At 40.5% G+C, this 19,361-nt stretch overlaps 1 protein-coding gene across 3 annotated transcripts in view; it reads right to left on the reverse strand.

Annotated features, from left to right (window-relative positions):
• Positions 1-7,815: 7,815 nt before the first annotated feature.
• Positions 7,816-19,361, reverse strand: part of GALNT18 (polypeptide N-acetylgalactosaminyltransferase 18) — a 238,368-nt gene continuing 226,822 nt past the window's right edge. For 2 of the 3 annotated variants that reach the window (XM_061380458.1, XM_061380455.1), the window contains one exon: positions 7,816-8,306. In XM_061380458.1, coding sequence (XP_061236442.1) covers positions 8,160-8,306 — 147 coding nt within the window. In that variant the 3' untranslated portion in view covers positions 7,816-8,159. Of the gene's footprint in view, positions 8,307-12,952; positions 12,977-19,361 lie in introns of those variants that run through there. The other variant, XM_061380457.1, reaches the window with a different exon arrangement.

The following is a 19,361-nucleotide window of genomic DNA, read 5'->3' on the forward strand; positions in this document are numbered from 1 at the left end:
GGAACAACAGAGTGGTTTAAATATGAACTGTTTTAAATCTGAAGCGTGATCTTGAATATTTCTGTCTCTTTGCTGTCAAATTTGAGAGGCATTTTCTTTAACTTTGTTGACTACTAAATACATAGAAATTATAACAGTAAGATGGAAAAATGGAGGTGGCATGAATTACAATTAGCTGTAGGCAGAAGTATTAGGTATCTAATATATAGCCCCTGTATGGGGCTTCAGAGTAATTCAGTTTAAGTTTGGACTCTAATTTTTCAGAATAGGAATGTAAGCAAGATTAGGAAAGTGATACTTGCCTGAAATTTAGTCGCTACTGATACTGTTTTTTTGTTCCCAATTAAAACATGCATATCACGTGAGGAACAGTAAGAATCCAGGTGATTCACTTCTCTAGTATGATGAGGATCTTTCTTCACCTCTTGAGAAAACAAGCTCTTTCCAGTGGGCTGCCAAATCTAACTAGGTATGTTCAGCATAAGTATGTAGAACACTAGATTGGTTTTGGAAAGTTGCTGCCCATAGGATAACTTTTAGTTCTTGTCTCTGCAGTGCTTGTGCTGTACTTTTTCAGCTGTTAGAAAGGTGTTTTCAGCATCCAGTGTGGCTGTTAAGCTCACTTCTTGTATAGGGTTGGAGTGCACATGTGAGTTCTGAACACCACTGACACCCATGTATGACCAGAGGTTATTTGTGGAATTCAGTGTGAATCTTGCTTGAGTGAGCCATACTTTGGGAATTCAGGCCAGCTCCTCACTATGGAAATGATGACGTTCTTCAGAGTCAATAGACTTACACTAGGTGAGGATTCATGACTGTTGCTAGCAGGTTTTACAGCATTTCACTATTTCCATGCTAATGTTCAGGTTTGGATTTGAGTAAGACCTGCTCAGTGGTCTTCAGACTCTGGGAAGTGGCAGGAATTTCAGTTTGTGTTTTATCTCTGGTTGCTCAAGATCATCTGTAGACATATTTGGGACAGACGTTTCGGGCATATTTTTACTATCTTCTCTTTATTTGTATTTCCTGAGCATTTGGAACTCAGGTGATAACAGACTGAACAATGTCTGGGAGAACATAAAAAATTGAAAATAACAGTAAATAACAAAAATATGAGGCAGAACTCCTTTATTAATGGAGGCTGAAGAACATAGCCTTTGGTGGTTTGTTTTGGATTGAAATGAGTGCCGTTTTGTCAATGTCATCTACAGCAAATTATTCACAACTGGCATAAGAACTGCTGTCATGTGTGATCACTTCAAATACAGGTATTTCATTTCTTATTGGTGCTTTCAGAAAATGAACAGATCTTCCTAAGCATAATTGTTAGTGTGCCAGTTCTAGAGCAAGTGTTAAAGATGAGGAAATACAACACTGAGAAACAAGTGATTTTACCAGTGGGAAAAGATCAAGTGCCAAGCTGAGGCTTATGGCACTTTGTGTGCTGACAAGAGCTTTCTTTTCATTCTCCGGCCCAGTGGAGAGGTGGCAATCCTCCGCAGCCAGTGTGCTTTCTGCTGTGTTTGAGGTTTGTGGACTAGATTTACTCTGCCACAGATTTACCAAATTGCTGCCTTTGGCCAAGGAGATGCATTTTTATGCCCCCATAAGGTGAGGCATCAATAACCCCCTAGATTTGGTGGGACAATCTGACTTCCCTTTTGTGGATAAATGTGAGCAAAGATTGTAGCATAGCTGTGGATTTTTTTTTGGGTTATGGGGCACCTAAAGTTTAGCTGCCAGAAGAGATAGGATTTTGTAGAGCTTTCTAGTAGTAAGAGAGCATCAGTATTCTAAAAATCTTGTGTTCTGTGGTTCATAAAAAATCTGTACTGCCCATAGAGAGGACCACTGACCAAGGAAGTCAGCGAAGTTTAAAGAATGGACTTAACCTCTTTTACCTTTCTTTTAGATCTGAGCACTCGTCACCTAAACTGTGGTTCAGCAGTTCCTTAGAATCATTCTTCCTTTAAAAAACTGAACAGAAATTGCATTTACCTCTGCCCTTTTGCAAGCAATATATATTTAGTGTTTTTCATATCATAAGATGGAAATACAGATATTCTTTTAATTGGATAATTCTGTCCTATCATATATGCACTTCAAATGAGGCTACTTCACTGGAAATAATATATTATGATGAAAAGTGTATTTCTGTGATGCTAAAAGCAGTTTTCACATGGTTTATGACAAAGATCCCCTTCTGAGTCTATGCATAGCAAGACTGAATTCAGATAAAACAGTCAATTCCACCTGACAATGCAAAGCTAGTGTTAAGTCAATAAACAAATACACATTGCTTTGCTGTTTCAGAATGTAGCTGTGAATGACATTCCTGAGCTCATGTTCTGCACTTCTAAGTATTTTTATGGTAAAAACAAGGTGTGTAGGGGGGAATTTTAAGACATATTACAGCAAATCCGTAGAGAACATACTGTTTTATTCAAAAGCCTTAATGATTGCCTCCTGAGCCTCTGTATTAGCACAACTGTTTTAGATTCTGGTTTTGAGAAGCTATTCTGACTTAACCCTGTGGTAAACCTTTAACATTTATTTTAACTAAAGATGAAATATGACGATATTATGGTCTGCCTTTTTGTCAGCGTTACGTGGTAGTGATGAAGGTATTCTGGGTAGCGCAGGGATAGGCCATGTAGGACACGAAGTAATGGCTTTAAACTGGAAAAGGTCAAGTTTAGGTTAGATATAAGAAATTCTTTACAGTGGGGGTGGTGAGGCCCTGGCACAGGTTGCCCAGAGAAACTGTGGCTGCCCCATCTCTGGCAGCGGTTAGGGCCAGGTAGGATGAGGCTTGGCACAACCTGCTCTAGTGGAAGGTGTCCCTGCCCATGGCAGCATGTTGGAATCCCATGAGCTTTAAGGTCCCTTCCCATCCAAACCATACTGTGATTCTGCCTTTAACAGATGAAGTACGCTTTAACGTGATTTTTCTTTTCCCAGCAGTATGTGTGTACATGCATGCTTATGTTTTATATGAAAATTTATATACATACATGGGTTTAGTGGTGTAGGGATATATATACAGAAATTAAATAATTCACAGTGTAAACAATATTCTGGGGCATTCTATTGATGTATGACCTTGAAATCTCAATGTTTCCCTTTCTCTGTAGGGAGTACTCCAGCTGAGTATTCAGTGCTACCTAGTATAGAATGACATGTGACAGCTACTTGTCACTTTGGCAACTGCCTCTTGATCGATATGTATAAAACGGCTCAGCGATGGATGTTGACTGGTTAACTTCTTATTAGTGAAAGCACAGAAGTACAACTAAGGCCTGATATTGGTGGAATAAAGTTTGGTTTTTCAAAAAGATTAAACAAAAAATAACTGCCTCTTCCATAGCAAGAGAACAGTGCTAAGCCCTGTTCTGCACAGTCAGTCCCAATGGATGCTAAGAAATTTGGAAGGATGAGGCAGGTGAGGGCATTCTTAAATTCTCTTAAGTTTTAGCTGGTAATGTGTTCATTATGGTATGATCTTAGTATTCCATGCTCCTGAATACCTCTAGCTTTATAAAAATCAATATGTAAACAAACAAGAGTAAACTCTAGAACCTGTATCTCTTAGGAAGACTGAATAGCCCATCTCCTGAAGTATTATGTAGGGATTTCTGATACAAGCCAAACCCTCGTATCTTCCCCCCAGGGATGTGAAAAGTGATCTTTTCGGCATGCTGTGCTCATGTCGTCACCACAGCTCCTTTCCTTCTTGTTGCTGGTGTTGCTTGCCCAACATGCAGGTGTCGTGAGGAGACACACAGTGGAATTCTTACAGCCTTGAGAAACCACTGAGGCTGATATCCTGGTATGAACTATTGGGCTGAATGATAGCTAAGGAAAGTGTATATGTTGTCCATAAATATTTGAAGTACAGTAGGAGGAAGGCTTAGGCTTGCTTGAAATTTTCTTTTTGATTTGTCAGGATATCCTCATCAGCTAGTAAGCACACTTTTGTTACTTGTCAAGAAAAACTCATCAAAGTACACTTTGAGCAGTTCTATAGCAGCAGGAAGAAGAGGGAGCTGACTGGATCTTTCTGGATCATCTTCATCTTTGACTGGACTCAGGTAAGGAGGTGACTTCTAGAACAGTGTTCTTTTTTGTCCTCCAGTGCCAGCTTTCCCTCTTCAAAGCATTTTTTTTAAAAAAAGCTATTGCAAAGGCAGATTTTGCTCATTTGGAGTGACTTGATGATTGAATATTCTGTAATTTTCCAGAAAGCAAAGATGAGCTTTATTTTTCACTTCGATTACATAGATTGTCTTTTGCAGCGCAAGGAAATGCTGCTGTGCCCATGTAACTCCTATGTATCTGTACAGGAAAGTGGTGGTGAGGCAGTTCATGACTTAGTGTGAGCACATCTAGAAAATGTTGCCTGTGTCCTTCGGTTCTGCTCTGGTTTTCTCTCTCTTCCAGGAGAAGAAGCATTTCAAACAAAATCTTTTCTGAGTCCTTATGTCTCAGAAAGTGCACAATAATGGGTGCTGCTTTTATGGGTCATAATGTCTATTCTACCATTTCAGTATGATTAGCCACAGATTTAAACCCGTTTCCCTTTTTATATAAGTTACATGTTTATTACATGTTACAAACAAATTGAGGAAGTGTGGTCTGGATGATCGGGTAGTGAGGTGGACTGTGAACTGGCTGAAGGAGAGAAGCCAGAGAGTTGTAGTCTATGGGACGGAGTCTAGTTGGAGGCCTGTATCTAGTGGAGTGCCTCAAGGGTCAGTACTGGGACCAGTATTATTTAATATATTCATCAATGATTTAGATGAGGGAATTGAGTGTACTATCAGCAAGTTTGCTGATGACACTAAGCTGGGAGGGGTGGCCGACACGCCAGAAGGCTGTGCTGCCATCCAGCGAGACCTGGACAGGCTGGAGAGTTGGGCGGGGAATAACTTGATGAAATATAACAAGGGAAAGTGTAGAGTCCTGCATCTGGGCAGGAACAACCCCAGGTTCCAGTATAGGTTGGGGAACAACCTGTTAGAGAGCAGTGTAGGGGAGAGGGACCTGGGGGTCCTGGTGGATGACAGGGTGACCATGAGCCGACACTGTGCCCTTGTGGCCAAGAAGGCCAATGGCATCCTGGGGTGTATTAGAAAGGGGGTGGTTAGTAGGTTGAGAGAGGTCCTCCTTCCCCTCTACTCTGCCCTTGTGAGACCTCATCTGGAATATTGTGTCCAGTTCTGGGCCCCTCAGTTTAAGAAGGACAGGGACCTGCTGGAGAGAGTCCAGCGCAGGGCAACTAAGATGATTAAGGGAGTGGAGCATCTCCCTTATGAGGAAAGACTGAGGGAGCTGGGTCTCTATAGTTTGGAGAAGAGGAGATTGAGGGGTGACCTTATTAGTGTATATAAATATATAAAGGGGGAGTGTCACGAGGATGGAGCCAGGCTCTTCTCAGTGGCAAACAATGATAGGACAAGGGGCAATGGGTACAAACTGGAACACAAGAGGTTCCACTTAAACCTGAGAAGAAACTTCTTCTCAAGTGAGGGAGACAGAACACTGGAACAGGCTGCCCAGGGAGGTTGTGGAGTCTCCTTCTCTGGAGACATTCAAAACCCGCCTGGACACGTTCCCGTGTAACCTTATCTAGGTGTTCCTGCTCCGGCAGGGGGATTGGACTAGATGATCTTTTGAGGTCCCTTCCAATCTCTAACATACTGTGATACTGTGTAAAATAATATTATAATGCATATATTCTACATATAGCTGAATTGCTGTAGTATAAAGTAATCTTTCAAGTCTAGATTTATGGCTTCTTTTCCCCCAATGTTTATTTTTATTTCCACTGTAGATACTAGAATTGCAGTGCAAACAAATAGAAACTCATAAGGTAGCACTGAGGGATTCCCAGTAATGTTGTTCTGTTTTACAGAAGCGGAGAATACTGTCTGTCAGTGCAGACCCCACAGTAACTGAGGGGACCAGCAGTGTTAGAACGGGGGTGTAGCAGGGAGGCTGGATAGCACCCATCATTGCTTGGTCAGACCATATGGGTCACTGGAGTTGTTTTTTGGGTTTTTTATCTCACTTCAGCAGTGAACACCAGCACACTGTTGCAGTGTAATTGGGAAAAATTGCTATTTGCTTTGGGCAAATGCTAGAAATACTTATTTTGTATGAAACAAAACAGTTCAGAGCTCAGCTCCTTTCACTTTTGTGAAGTCTTTCTTTTTTATAAGAACTCTCTCCCTCAGTTCTCAAAAAAAATCTAAACCACGAAAGTGCCTGCTCAGAGTGCAGTAGACCTGTAAGTATCAAGAAGAGGCTGGTTTGATCTGTACTACTTGTTTTTCTGTTATGGCTGCATTTCCATGCACTGAAGTCTTGGTATCTTTGCTGAAAGAAAGCTTAGTTTAGCTTGTTACTCTGAGTTCTGTGCTTACTCTACCTGAATGTGCTGTTTCCTCTTCGTTCATCTGGAATGCCTGTGAAAAATAAGTCCCGTTGGTGAGTGGCAGAACTTGTGAATGTTCAAAATGCATGCCATGCACTGAGCCTTCTCCCATCGGGACACTGCACATGCTCCAGTGTGCAAAAGGCTTGGCTGGCCCACTTCTGCAGCAACATCCTGTTCTCTCCACAGGTTGAAATTAAAGCTTCTTTATCTTGTCTAGCTGTGGTACCATGACACTTGGGTTATTGATGGTCTTTCAGGGTTCTCATTTTAATGGAAGTTTTCACTCAAACAGGCCTGAGGGGCCTCTGAAATTGGTTCAAGTGCAGGTGTTAAGCCTGTCTTTATTGGCTAATACTGTTTTCCTGTTGTTGGCTCAGCGTTATCTTCTCTAAAAGGCAGATGTATGGTAGTTATATATAGCAGAGGGTTGAACACATATAATTAATATGCCACATGACTTATTAAACAGTCATAAGAAACAATACTGCTATCTGGTCCTGAATGTGAAGGCAGTCTGTAAAAGAGTTTGGCCCATAACCAGCTCCAAAAGAGGTTATGACTGTTACTTAAGCTAACAAACAACAAAATAAAAAGAACAAATAGGGTACTAAAAGAGAGGGAATTTACATACAAATAAAAGCAGCTGGAAATACAGTGTTCTATCTCATCAGACTTTTTCTTCCTCTCCTCATCCCAGTCTTACCTGTGAAGAGATATGGCATTGCATTCCCACCTCCTTAAAGGCAGGGAGAAAGACAGAGTGTATTCATACTTTTTGTTGTTGCTCTTGGATGGAGCCATTTTTATCCAAGTCTGTGGTATCCAGGGCACACTGCATTTAAAAAAAGCAGTTGTAAGAACCATGAGCAATTGGAAGAAAAGTGCAGTCACTGAAATGGGGCCAACCCGTTGAGAAATGTCAGGGGGCTTATTTTATCTTTCTTCCAACAGGTGCTGCTTTTCTTTTGTAGCATTTTATTTCATTTTATTTTACTTTAGTTTTTATTTTATTTTAAATTAATTCTCTTTCTTGTTTCACTTGAGGCCTGGGGTTTTCTCAGTGACTTTATTTAGTAATACTGGTGAGGAAATTTATGTGTGTGTACACATTATACACCTATACACTTGCATACACCGTGCCACATCTTCACCTATATCTGTACATCAGTAGCTCAAGTGACCTAGACAGGTCTCCCTGGAAGGAGAAAGGAGAAAATCCTCCCTCACTGCAGTTTCTAGTGTGCAGGTAAGACTTTTTACCACAAGTCTGGAGAACACTGATAGTAGGCAACAACTTGCTGCGAGAGATCAGGCTTGGGTGAAACTACCACTTAACTTCCAAATGGATTTCCATGGAGACAGCTGAACAGTAACAGTGTTTGAACTTTTTTATTCAATAAAAGTTTGAGTTATAAATATTTTCCATTTGTTTCCTATTTACAGTTGTAAAATACTTTAGGATAGCCTACCCATCACCTGTCATTCAATGTCTCTATAAATGCCATGAAAACATCATTGTGAAATAAAAAACATCTTATTTTCAGCCCACAGACCCAATTTCCACACACTCACAAAATAAAACCAAATGGACAGAAAAGAAAAGAAACCAGGGTGGGGAGTGGGTGGGTGTAGAAGGGCAGGAGGAATACAGTACAGCAGGCAACAATGCAGTATTTGCTACACAGTAGCAAAAGAAATGGGTAAAAAATTTAGTCTGCTATGATGACAAGCTTTTCAGGACATTTGTTATAGACCAGCGTTGTCCGGTGCATTTCTGAAGGACGAGTTGAAATCCAAATTCATTTTCATTGTTTTCCTGCAATTCCAGGCAACGCTTGGATTTTCGGTTCTGGATTGGACCTCCCTTTAAAGATGGTAAGGAAAAAAAAAAAGAAAAAATAATTGTTTGGATTAAACATTGTGAACCTGTTGCATTGCTACTGTATGACAGCAGTATGCTATATTGTATCTAGATTAGAGAACATTCCAGTGTCCATCCACTGAACTCCACTGCAACTGTGAAAAATGTTTCCGTTAGAGACAAGATAAGCACTAGAATGACTCTGGAGTGAAGGTTCCCTTTGTCACAGACTGGTTCAATCTCTGCTGCATTTTAGAATAGGCTCATTTGCCTGGTTAGTATTTCAGCAAATGGGGTTTCAAGAACTGAACTGCATTTCTAGCTGAGCTTTTTAACCATAAGACAAAAGCTTTCCTGTTTGCTTCTTTTATCTAGCTTAGCGCACCTCTGAAAAATCAAAAAACAGGCAGGAGAGGACCAGTGCCTTGGCTGGAGGAGTCCTGTCTGTAGGATAAAATGCAAACAAATTGTTTATTCTTTGAATTCTGAAATGAACTGTCTTTTACATTGCTAATCAACAGCACTGACTCTTCAATTCTCAGCTTAGTACTTACTGCCATGCCTTCCGCTGTTGAGTTGCAGCAGATCTTAAATCAGTGGGGCTATCTCTCAGCTAAATATAGACCTAAATTAACAATTAAATTATCATGTAGATGACATAAGTTACCTTTTTTTTTTTTTTGTAAATTTGATTCTGGTTTCAGTTGGGTCTTTCACCTCTTTTCTTTTTAATAAAGATAACAGCTAACTTGTACGCAACACCATCTGGGAAGTTTCCTCCAAGATACAGGGATAAGAGTAATTCACACAGGGGCCTGAAAGTCTGACTTGCTCTACAGTTATCTTGGACTCATGTAGTAGAGAATTACTGGTTTAATCTGCAAATCAAACAATGGGATGCAAGTCAGTACAGATTAGTACAGCTAAAGTATCAAAGGAGCAGCTGCATTTAGATTGCTGATTTGTACAATGGGGAAAAAAAGTTGCTATAAAAAGAAAATAACCACCCAACCACATAACAAAAACCCCGCCTCATCAGTTTTCTTCAAGCCTGTGTTATACCTTGCATTAGAAAGTCATAACAGGGATTGATTTCTGTTATAATCACAAGGATATTGGCATAAATCTCATTTAAATGCTGAGTTTGCTTTTTCAGAGAAGGCTGTTCCTGAGAGAAAGGTAGCTTGTGCCATTCAGAACAGGTTCAATTATGTTCAGACTGGTGACTAGGGGGGTACCCCCTTCTCCTATCCTATCTGTAAAGTACTTTGTGTGAGAAGTGAGAGTTCTAAAAACTTTCTCTATGAGCTCTAAAAACTTTATTTTGGACCTTGCTAATGACATCCAGATTTAGGTTTGAAAGCTCTAAATATGGCTTTGGGTAAAAGACCATTTCTAGTATAATCCTCAAAATTTAAAACATGAGGCTCCCATCAATCCTCCTTGGTAGTCCTGTGTGCAATCTAGATACAATTTTTCACTGATTACTTCACTTGACAGAGAGGCACACAGCAGGCATTTTAATATACCTCTATAGCAAAATGCTGACTGAACTGTATTTTCCCACTGCTGTGTAACTATTATTGACATTCCTATTAATAATGTTCAGTGTGGGTGTCTGGTGGGAGCATAAACTCTAAGCTATGTATAAGCAATGTAACTGCTCGGCATACAAGAAACATGAAGAAATGAGAATGGGAAATTAGTAAAATCTTTATGATATGGTATTTGTTCCTTACCCTAAACACATACCGTACCCCCTATGTTACTTTGGCCTTTCAATTCTCATTGTGGTGAGATTTTTTTTTGTCTTTCCAAATGAATTCAGTGAGCTTTGAATTAGGTCCCTCAGACATGAAACACTGAGGTAATGGATACCGTCTCATTGCCAAAACCCCTCAGCTGTGGGCTGGTTTTTTTGGTGGGCTTTTTTTTTTTTGCTTTGTTTTGGGTTGCGTTTCTTCTTTTCCCCTTCCTTTTCCCCCTCTGTTTCTCCACCCAGCAAAACATAAATTTTGTGTTCTTAATGAAAACTGTTGATTATGGTGGTTTGGTTTTTTTTTTTTCTCTGCACAGACTCAGTATTGTATGGCAGGCAGGGTCAGCTCTCAGGGTCTGGGAGCTGGGAATTACAGTTTATCACAAGTTCTTCTGCCTAAACCCCAAATTGAGATCAGCTTCCTTCTACTTACAGCTGATGCTGGGGGCGCTTGTGTTGTGATTTAAGTTAACTAATTCTGTATCTTTCATTTATCAGTTAGTTCTTTTCTCAGTTTTGGTGTCTAAGACATCCTCAGGTCAGATCTTGCCTAAGCAAGGGAAAGATGCTGTCCTACTTTCTGTCTTGTCAGAAAACTAATTATGGGAGACTAGTTCAGGCCCATTACTTGCCCGAATGGTTTCTCCAGTCTGTTCATCATTAGCATTTGGAATCCTAGAGCCAAATACAAACAAAGGTGTCCTTTTAGTTAATTCTGGCTTTTATAACCATTTAGTAAAATTTGTATAAAACTGTACAGTCATGTTTACCACCTGCTCAGCAAAATGGTTTATTGTAATACTACACTTCATGCTAAGTGAAAGACAAGTTGCCTACCTGCTTCCCTTCCCCATCTTAGGTAAGACCTCTACTTTCCCATTCAAAAGCAAAACATTGATAGCCTAGGGTTAGGTCTTTAATGATGACACATAAAGCACAGTTCTATAGGCTGAAACAAGTTAAAGAGGAATTCTGCCCATCTGAACTGAATCAGGATTATGATCAATGCTGATGAGAGGCAGCTCAATGGCAGTAGAAGTCTCAAGAGGATAAATAAATATCCAGGTCATCTATTTTATAAAAATAGGCCTAATATAACATCACTAACAAGTCTGACTGAAAACTTGATGGGTTTTGCAACACAAATTGAAGCAATTCTTGTGAGAAGCACAAATGTTCTCAGTGCCTGCTGGTAGCCTTAGACGCATATAAAACTGATGGAGTGCTTCATAAGTGTACTTTTAACAGTAACCCTATCTCAAGTCACACATTGTGTTATGACCAATAGCTATGGGAATGTGACATAACACACAGTGGAAAGCAATACTATTGACTTGCTTTAGAATTATTGTAAGCTATGGGAATGTGACATAACACACAGTGGAAAGCAATACTATTGACTTGCTTTAGAATTATTGTACTTTCTATAAGAGGTTTACTTTCAAGCCTTTCACTAAAGTAGTATCTATCCAATAATATGGCATCTAAGAACGCAATTTGCTATGCCTGCAAACAACTGCAGTACAAAGATGGTCCAACACGCTTGGCAGGCAGTCCAACTTGCGAGTCTGTTGCATGTGAAGACTGACATGATTTTAGAAAGAACAGCATGTTGTAAGTGTATACTTATATATTCCAGGTTAGAGCTGGAGTGCTAGTAAGCTGTGCAAACTAATAAGACAGTCTTTGCTGAACTGTTTTATGGTTTTTGGTTTGGATTATTGGGGGTGGTGGATGCACAGTTCCCAAACCTTCCCCTTCCTGTATTTATTTTGCAGGGCAGTAAAGTGGGATAGGTACTCCCTAGAATACTGATCCTTGCGGAACCAGGCTTAGCTGAAAGCTGTCATAAAGTTTCTTTAGTGTCTAGAAGGCCTCGCAGCCAAAGGGCTGCAAATGGGAAAGAGCATTGCTACAGCTTCCTTTGCAAATACCAGGGATGTTATATACATTTTTTTTCTTTTTGTAAAGAAATATGTACAGTGTGCACACACCATGTAACCTAGAACTCTGCCCCTCCATACCACTGCTGCTGCAGAACTGGGGCAACATACCATGGTTCCTCAGACAAATGCCCTTCAGAACAAAGCATGCTCTGACTTCATGACAAAAGATGCATTAAGAAGTTTCTGTAAATGTGTACTTAGCTAAAAAGTCCTGAACAGCTTATGGGTTTTCTTGCCAAAAAGCTCACCTTATGGTTACTTATCTCTTGTGCTGGATGCTGCCTTGTAAACAGATGACATTTTACTGCTCATAGGGTATTTTTTTTTCCTGTCTAGATTTAACAGAAATTTACTGTATATTTACTCTCTTTCTTCAGTAAGAATTCTCTTCACTAAGAACCAAGTAATTTTCTGTTCTTTGTTACTCTGAAGTGAGATTGCCAAGGTTGCGTTTTGTATATGAACAAAAAGCACTCAGCAGGAAAAGAAGAGAAATGCTACTTCACACAGTTTAGGTATCTTAGAGAAGGATTCAGATGTGGATATATGGCATCATTAAAGCTGAATAAGTAATTCAAAACACCTAATTGACTTGGTCAGTTTAGTCATTGTTTGTACTTGGCACATCTGCTAGATGTGATCCATGGCATTCCTGTTGTTTAGGTAGGTGTGATAGGTTCTGTAAGGTGCAAGCTGTTGTACTGGGTTTCCACATTTCCCAGAAAAAGCTATGGAGAAAGGAAAAATGGGGAAGTGAGGTTGTTGCTTTAGACTGAACCAGCTCTTGTGCACAAAGCTTAAGACAGGGTTTGATGACTTGTAAAAATGAGGGATATTAAATGAATGCTGGAGGCTGTCAGCATTACTGAAAACCAGACTGATAGCTTTTTTAAGCTAATTACTTTTTTTTTTTTTACAGATTGTAAATCTACTTTTTTCTCATCCCATTAAATCTCAAGTTATTCTATCTAAAAGAGAGAAGAAAAAAACAGAAGTGCTCTCAGTTGCCTAACCATGACTATTTCAGGAAAAGGTCTTACAAGTTTAGTAAGTGTATCCAATCTTTTATCAGGTATGCTGCATAGATTGTTGCATTCACTAGAATGTAATTTTCTCTTTGTACCTCAGTCATGCACCTCAAATATTTACGTGTTCACTCTACCTTTGAGATAGAAACTCTGATCTTCACTAGTGCTTCAATACATTTGAATCAAAGAATTATGCTGAGATATCTATAAAATAGATGGTCTCCACTCCTAACAGATTGCATGATCTTCTCATGCATTTCCCCATATTTTCAGTGACTGTTAGTACACAAATTTAGTCCTAAAAAAAAAAAAAAAAAATTACTCAATTTTTACAAGTCATTTTGTCTTCTCTGTGGTCACCCTGTATGGATGCTGCTGCAGTGAAAAAGTGTTCATAGGAAGAAGTGAATTATTTAGCTCATGGAGTAAAATTAGTGTATTTTCAGTATTGCCCATTGCTTGGAAATACTGGATGATGCTATTGAGACTATAATTTCTGATTTGTAGTGGTATGAAGGATACAGGTACATATAATGGTATATATAGGTAATTGATTAATTCCTTCTCCAGTCTTCTTCCAACTCTTTGGCCTACAGGTGCTCTGTGGGAGCCTGAAACACAGGCTCTATAACATACTCTTTGTTTAAAAATTAATTTTAACAATTTAAATTGAAGTATTTCTCAGTGAACTATATTGTTGGCTGTTGCCCTTCTTCAAGGGCACTTAGCACGTCATATATCTGATCTGGCTACTGTGAAAATAAGGTGCATTTAACTGTTACTATGTGTATGAAATATACAGTATATATGATATACAATATAGTAACAGTGTTACATATTCAAAAATGTTGTCTGCCAGCTATTTAGATCACTATTTGCTATTGGTGCTTCTTAAATGTGAACTTATTTTTCCAATACTAACCAAAACTAATTGCTGTGTACCACATGAACTTAGGTGGAGTTATAATAGGGATCAGCCAGATCATTGCTTCAGGAAAACAAATCGTGGTTTTTCCCTCCTCCTCACTTCTCCTCCTGCACTCAGGTTCTGGTAGGCAGGTTGTCTGGTAACCATTCGAGCAGTGGCCTTACAGCCACTGGTAAATACATTCCCTGACAATGGAATTAGACATATCATTCAACAGTTACAACAGTTTAATATCTACATCACACTTCATTTCATTCCACTACCAAGACTTCTGAGTGTTCAAATTTTACATAATCATAAATGCTAAATTTTTATATTGCTGCAACAAATTTTTAATAACTGCAGCTGTGACAAACCAAATGATGCAGCCTTATCTGTACGTCCAAAGTAGCTTTTAGTAACCAGTGGACTCTGCAATCCTTTTGTTTTTTTTTAACCTAGATTGGCTACGTGAATGCAGAACAGTCTAGGCTCTGAGCAGAGCCCTCTAAAGGTGCAATTGTTACATCTTAGAATCATAGGATAGTTAGGGTTGGAAAGAACCTTAAGATCATCAAGTTCCAACCCCGATGCCATGGGCAGGGACACCTCACACTAAACCATCTCACCCAAGGCCTCTTCCAACCTGGTCTTGAACACTGCCAGGGATGGAGCATTCACAACCTCCCTAGCCAACCCATGCCAGTGTCTCACCACCTGTACATTAAAGAACTTCCTCCTTTTATCCAATCTAAACTTCCCCTGTTTAAGTTTTAACCCTATAGGGATGCTGGGGATGGACTTTTCACTACTGTACTTCCCTACAGTCCCTAGTGAGGAGTCCATCCCCAGCATCCCTATATGCCTCCTTCAGATACTGGAAGGCTGCTATGAAGTCTCCAAGCAGCCTTCTCTTCTCCAGGCTGAACAGCCCCAACTTTCTCAGCCTGTCTTCATATGGGAGGTGCTCCAGTCCCCTGATCATCCTCGTGGCCCTCCTCTGGACTTGTTCCAACAGATCCATGTCCTTTTTATGTTGAGGACACCAGAACTGCACACAATACTCCAAATGAGGTCTCACGAGAGCAGAATAAAGGGGCAGGATCACCTCCTTCGACCTGCTGGTCATGCTCCTCTTGATGCAGCCCAGGATACAGTTGGCTTTCTGGGCTGCCAGCGCACACTGAAGCCGGCTCATGTTCATTTTCTCATCGACCAGCACCCCCAAGTTGTTCTCCGCAGGGCTGCTCTGAATTTCTTCTCTTGCCAACCTGTAGCTGTGCCTGGGATTGCTCTGACCCAGGTGTAGGACCTTGCACTTGGCATGGTTAAACTTCATGAGGTTGGCATCAGCCCACCTCACAAGCGTGTTGAGGTCCCTCTGGATGGCATTCCTTCCCTCCAGCGTATCATTCGAACCACACAGCTTGGTGTCATCGGCAAACCTGCTGAGGGTGCACACAATCCCACTGTCCATGTTAGCGATGAAGATGTTGAACAAGACTGGTCCCAGCACTGATCCCTGGGGGACACCACTCATTACTGGTCTCCAGCTGGACATTGAGCCATTGACCACAACTCTTTGTGTGCGGCCATCCAGCCAGTTCTTTATCCACAGAGTGATCCATCCATCAAATTGATGTCTCTCCAATTTAGAGACAACGATGTCGTGTGGAACAGTGTCAAACGCTTTGCACAAGTCCAGGTAGATGCTCTGCCCCTGTCCATCAGTTCCATAGCCCCATCATAGAAAGCCACCAAATTGGTCAGGCAGGATTCCCCCTTAGTGAAGCCATGCTGGCTGTCACCAAGCACCTTGCTGTTTTTCATGTGCCTTAGCATGCCTTCCAAGAGAATCTGCTCCAAGATTTGCCAGGCACAGAGGTGAGACTGACTGGTCTGTAATTCCCTGGGTCATCCATTTTCCCCTTCTTGAAAATGGGGGTTTTATTTCCCTTTTTCCAGTCATTGGGAACTTCACCTGACTGCCATGATTTCTCAAATATGATGGCAAGCGGCTTAGCAACTTCCTTTGCCAGCCCCTTCAGGACCCACGAGTGGATTTCATCAGGTCCCACAGACTTGTGCACGTTCAGATTTTTAAGATTGTCTCGAACCAATTCCTCTCCTACACTGGGCCCAAGGTCTTCATTCTCCCAGTCCCTGCATCTGCCTTCCAAGACTTGAGTGGTGCGGTCAGAGCCTTTGCCAGTGAAGACCAAGGTAAAGAAGTCATTCAATACCTCAGCCTTCTCCAAATCCTGTGTAGCTAGTTCTCCCAAGAGCTTCCTGAGGGGGCCTACGTTCTCCCTCATCTGTTTTTTATTTGCTATGTACCTGTAGAAACCCTTCCTGTTATCCTTAATATCCCTAGCCAAGTTTAATTCTAACTGAGCCTTAGCTTTCCTAACCTGGTCCCTAGCTTCCCAGACAACATCCCTGTATTCTTCCCAGGCCGCCTGTCCTAGCTTCCACTGTTTATAAGCCTCTTTTTTCATTTGAATTTTCCTCAGCAGCTCCTTATCCATCCAAGGAGGTCTCCTGGCCCTCCTGCTGCACTTCCTTCTAGATGGGATGCAGCACTCCTGAGCTTGTAGCAGGTGATCCTTGAAGACCAACCAAGAGTCTTGGCCCCCCTGCCCTCTAGGGCTATATCCCATGGAACCTTACTAAGCAGGTTCCTGAAGAGGCCAAAGTCTGCTCTCTTGAAGTCCAGGGCAGTGAGCTTGCTGCACGCTCTTCTCACTATCCTGAGGATCTCAAATTTGACCACCTCGTGATCGCTGCATCCAAGGCTGCCCTGGAGTGCCACATTTCCAATGAGCCCTTCCCTGTTGGTGAGCACGAGGTCAGGCATGGCACCTCTGCTTGTCAGCTCCCCTATTACTTGCAGAAGGAAGTTGTCTTCCACACAATCGAGGAACCTCCTGGATTGCTTGTGCCGGGCTGTACCGTCCCTCCAACAGATGTCAGGGTGGTTGAAGTCACCCATGAGAACAATGGCCTGCAAGCACGAGGCTTTTCCTATCTGTCTATAGAGTGCTTCATCCACAGGTTTGCCTTGATCAGTAACGGCGGTCTGTAACAGATCCCTGCAGTAATGTCTCCCATAGCTGTTTTCTCTTTAACCCTGACCTACAAACTCTCTGTTAACTAAACTTCTTCAGGAAGTACACAATGCTGTTAATTACAGTATTTAAATAAAACCATTTCCTGGCAAAAGGAAATGTAGTTTCATAAAGAGAACGTAATTGGAGGAGAAAACAAATTATAGAGAAACAGCATAAAAATCAGAAATGGAATGTATGGATTTATACCCATCAGTAATATTTTCCACATATAGATATAATTTTGTCACATTTATAAAAGATTATAAAGTCCCATTGTCAATAGCAAGATTAGAAAAATAGAAAATTAAAATTAAAACAATTAAAAAATAATACCTTGCAAAGAAATAAATTCAAGCCTTCACTGAAATACAAAGAAGCTCTTTAGGATATGATACCTGGAACTGCAGTTTACTACAGAAGATGGTGATAAAACTAAGAAAAATGAAGGAGGCTTTAGAGCAAAATACAGTAGCCAGACTAGGAGGATCATTAGGGATCTTTCAGAAAGTAAACATGAATCATTACTGTGGCCAGCAAATCATTTTGACATAGTAGAAGAACATCTGCAGAAACAAATATTCTAGTATGACTTTTTAAATTAGTTATTGAACACTATTATGTTGCTCTTCTGATAACTAGGATTACCTAGTAAGTAGAAATGGAAAAACTAGCTTTATGCTAAGCAGTTGATAATGATGCACAAGGTTTTTCTGACGACAGCTGTTGTCCTGAGTAACAAGTCAACAGGCCAGTTCATTTAAAAATAAACTGAATGCCTTTTTGAGAACTGACACTCATCTGGAAGTACTTGTTGGTGAGAGGTCATTTACAGGCTGACATTTTCTGATTTTTCTTTCTTACTATTGAAGGGGATGCTGTTTGTTGAATGCACCTCCTGCATCCTGCTTTTGTCATTTACTACTTACTGTCCTACTTGGGGAAAAAACCCACAAACAACCAAACAGGAAACTAAATGCAGAACCTACTATACTGAGTTGTAGCTGGTTACTAAGTGCTCTAACTCGTTGTGAATGCTCTAAAGTTCTGAATTAGAACTTAAGATGTGTTTCTATACTATGTAAGTTACCTGGCCAATAAAAAAGAATCCAGAGTTAATGTTCTGCACCAATGTCTTTTGCAGGGTAATTTAGTTCTACCTTTTTTTTTTCCCTAGGACAATCTTTCTTTTCATGGATTGTGCAATACAGTAGCTGCTTCCATAGAGAAAGAATATGGTGATGTAACTAGGAAACAGATGGGTGTGCTGGATATATTGGCTTTATTTGCACATTTTAGAAATACATTTTGTGAAAAGCTTAGAAAAGTTACCTTTTCCTCTTTGTTTCTGACATTATATATAAATAACTTCTACAAACAAGTCAGGCTTGATTTATCTGCTTTGATCTAGGCTCGATTCAAGATGTCTAAAGTAGAAGACAGAGAAAGACAACAAAGATGGTTTAAAGTGTGATGAAATATTCAGATGGGGGAACTACCCAAAATGAAGTAATATTAGGACTTTGCTTAGGATATAATTGAAAACTAGTGGGTTCTGGCTTCAGTGGTCAAAAGTATGAATAGCTGTGAATGCCAATGTGAAGGTGGTAAATGAACTCTCTATGGAAAAAAGGATTGTTAGAGTTAGAAATTTGTTATAACTGTGATTTATGTGGCTATAGGAAACCTGTTAAATTAATGGACACAGGCATCCATGTTCAGTGACTGACTAGATGCTTTTAGTGGTCTGAGTTAATTCTAACAGCTCTGATAAAACAACTTTCTACAGGCATGCCAAGATGATCATTCAGACAAATCAAATGTTGGTCTCTGTGAAGAGAAAGTATCAGCAGTCAAGAAGGGAATCCTCCTGGTGCTATAGTTAACTGCTGGCGCAGAGTGGAGCTCATTTCTGTGAAGCAGCAAGTGCTGACCATTGCCTGAGACAGTCTTCTAGACAAGGTAATTAATCTAGTTAATTAATTTTCTGACCTGTGATGTAGCAAATTGTGTATTCCCAGGTTTCACCTTTTTGATTGGTTTTGAAGCAAGCATCACTTCTGTATACAGAATCACAGAATTGCTTAGGTTGAAAAAGACCCTTAAGATCAGAGTCCAACTGTTAACCTAATACTACCAAGTCCATCACTAAACCATGTCCCTAAGTGCCATCTACACCAGGTGGTACACATCCAGGGATGGTGACTCAACTACTTCCCTGGGCAGCCTGGGTAAAGACATTAAACAGACCTGGCCCAAATATGTTGCTTTCTAAGGCTTGTTCTGCATTGCTTATCCATGTGAAAATCTT

This window comes from Neopsephotus bourkii, unplaced genomic scaffold (genome assembly GCF_033783945.1).
Source record: "Neopsephotus bourkii isolate Nb327-2 ecotype Australia unplaced genomic scaffold, CSIRO-AGI_Nbou_v1 NB_1792, whole genome shotgun sequence".
Taxonomy (NCBI): Eukaryota; Metazoa; Chordata; class Aves; order Psittaciformes; family Psittacidae; genus Neopsephotus; species Neopsephotus bourkii.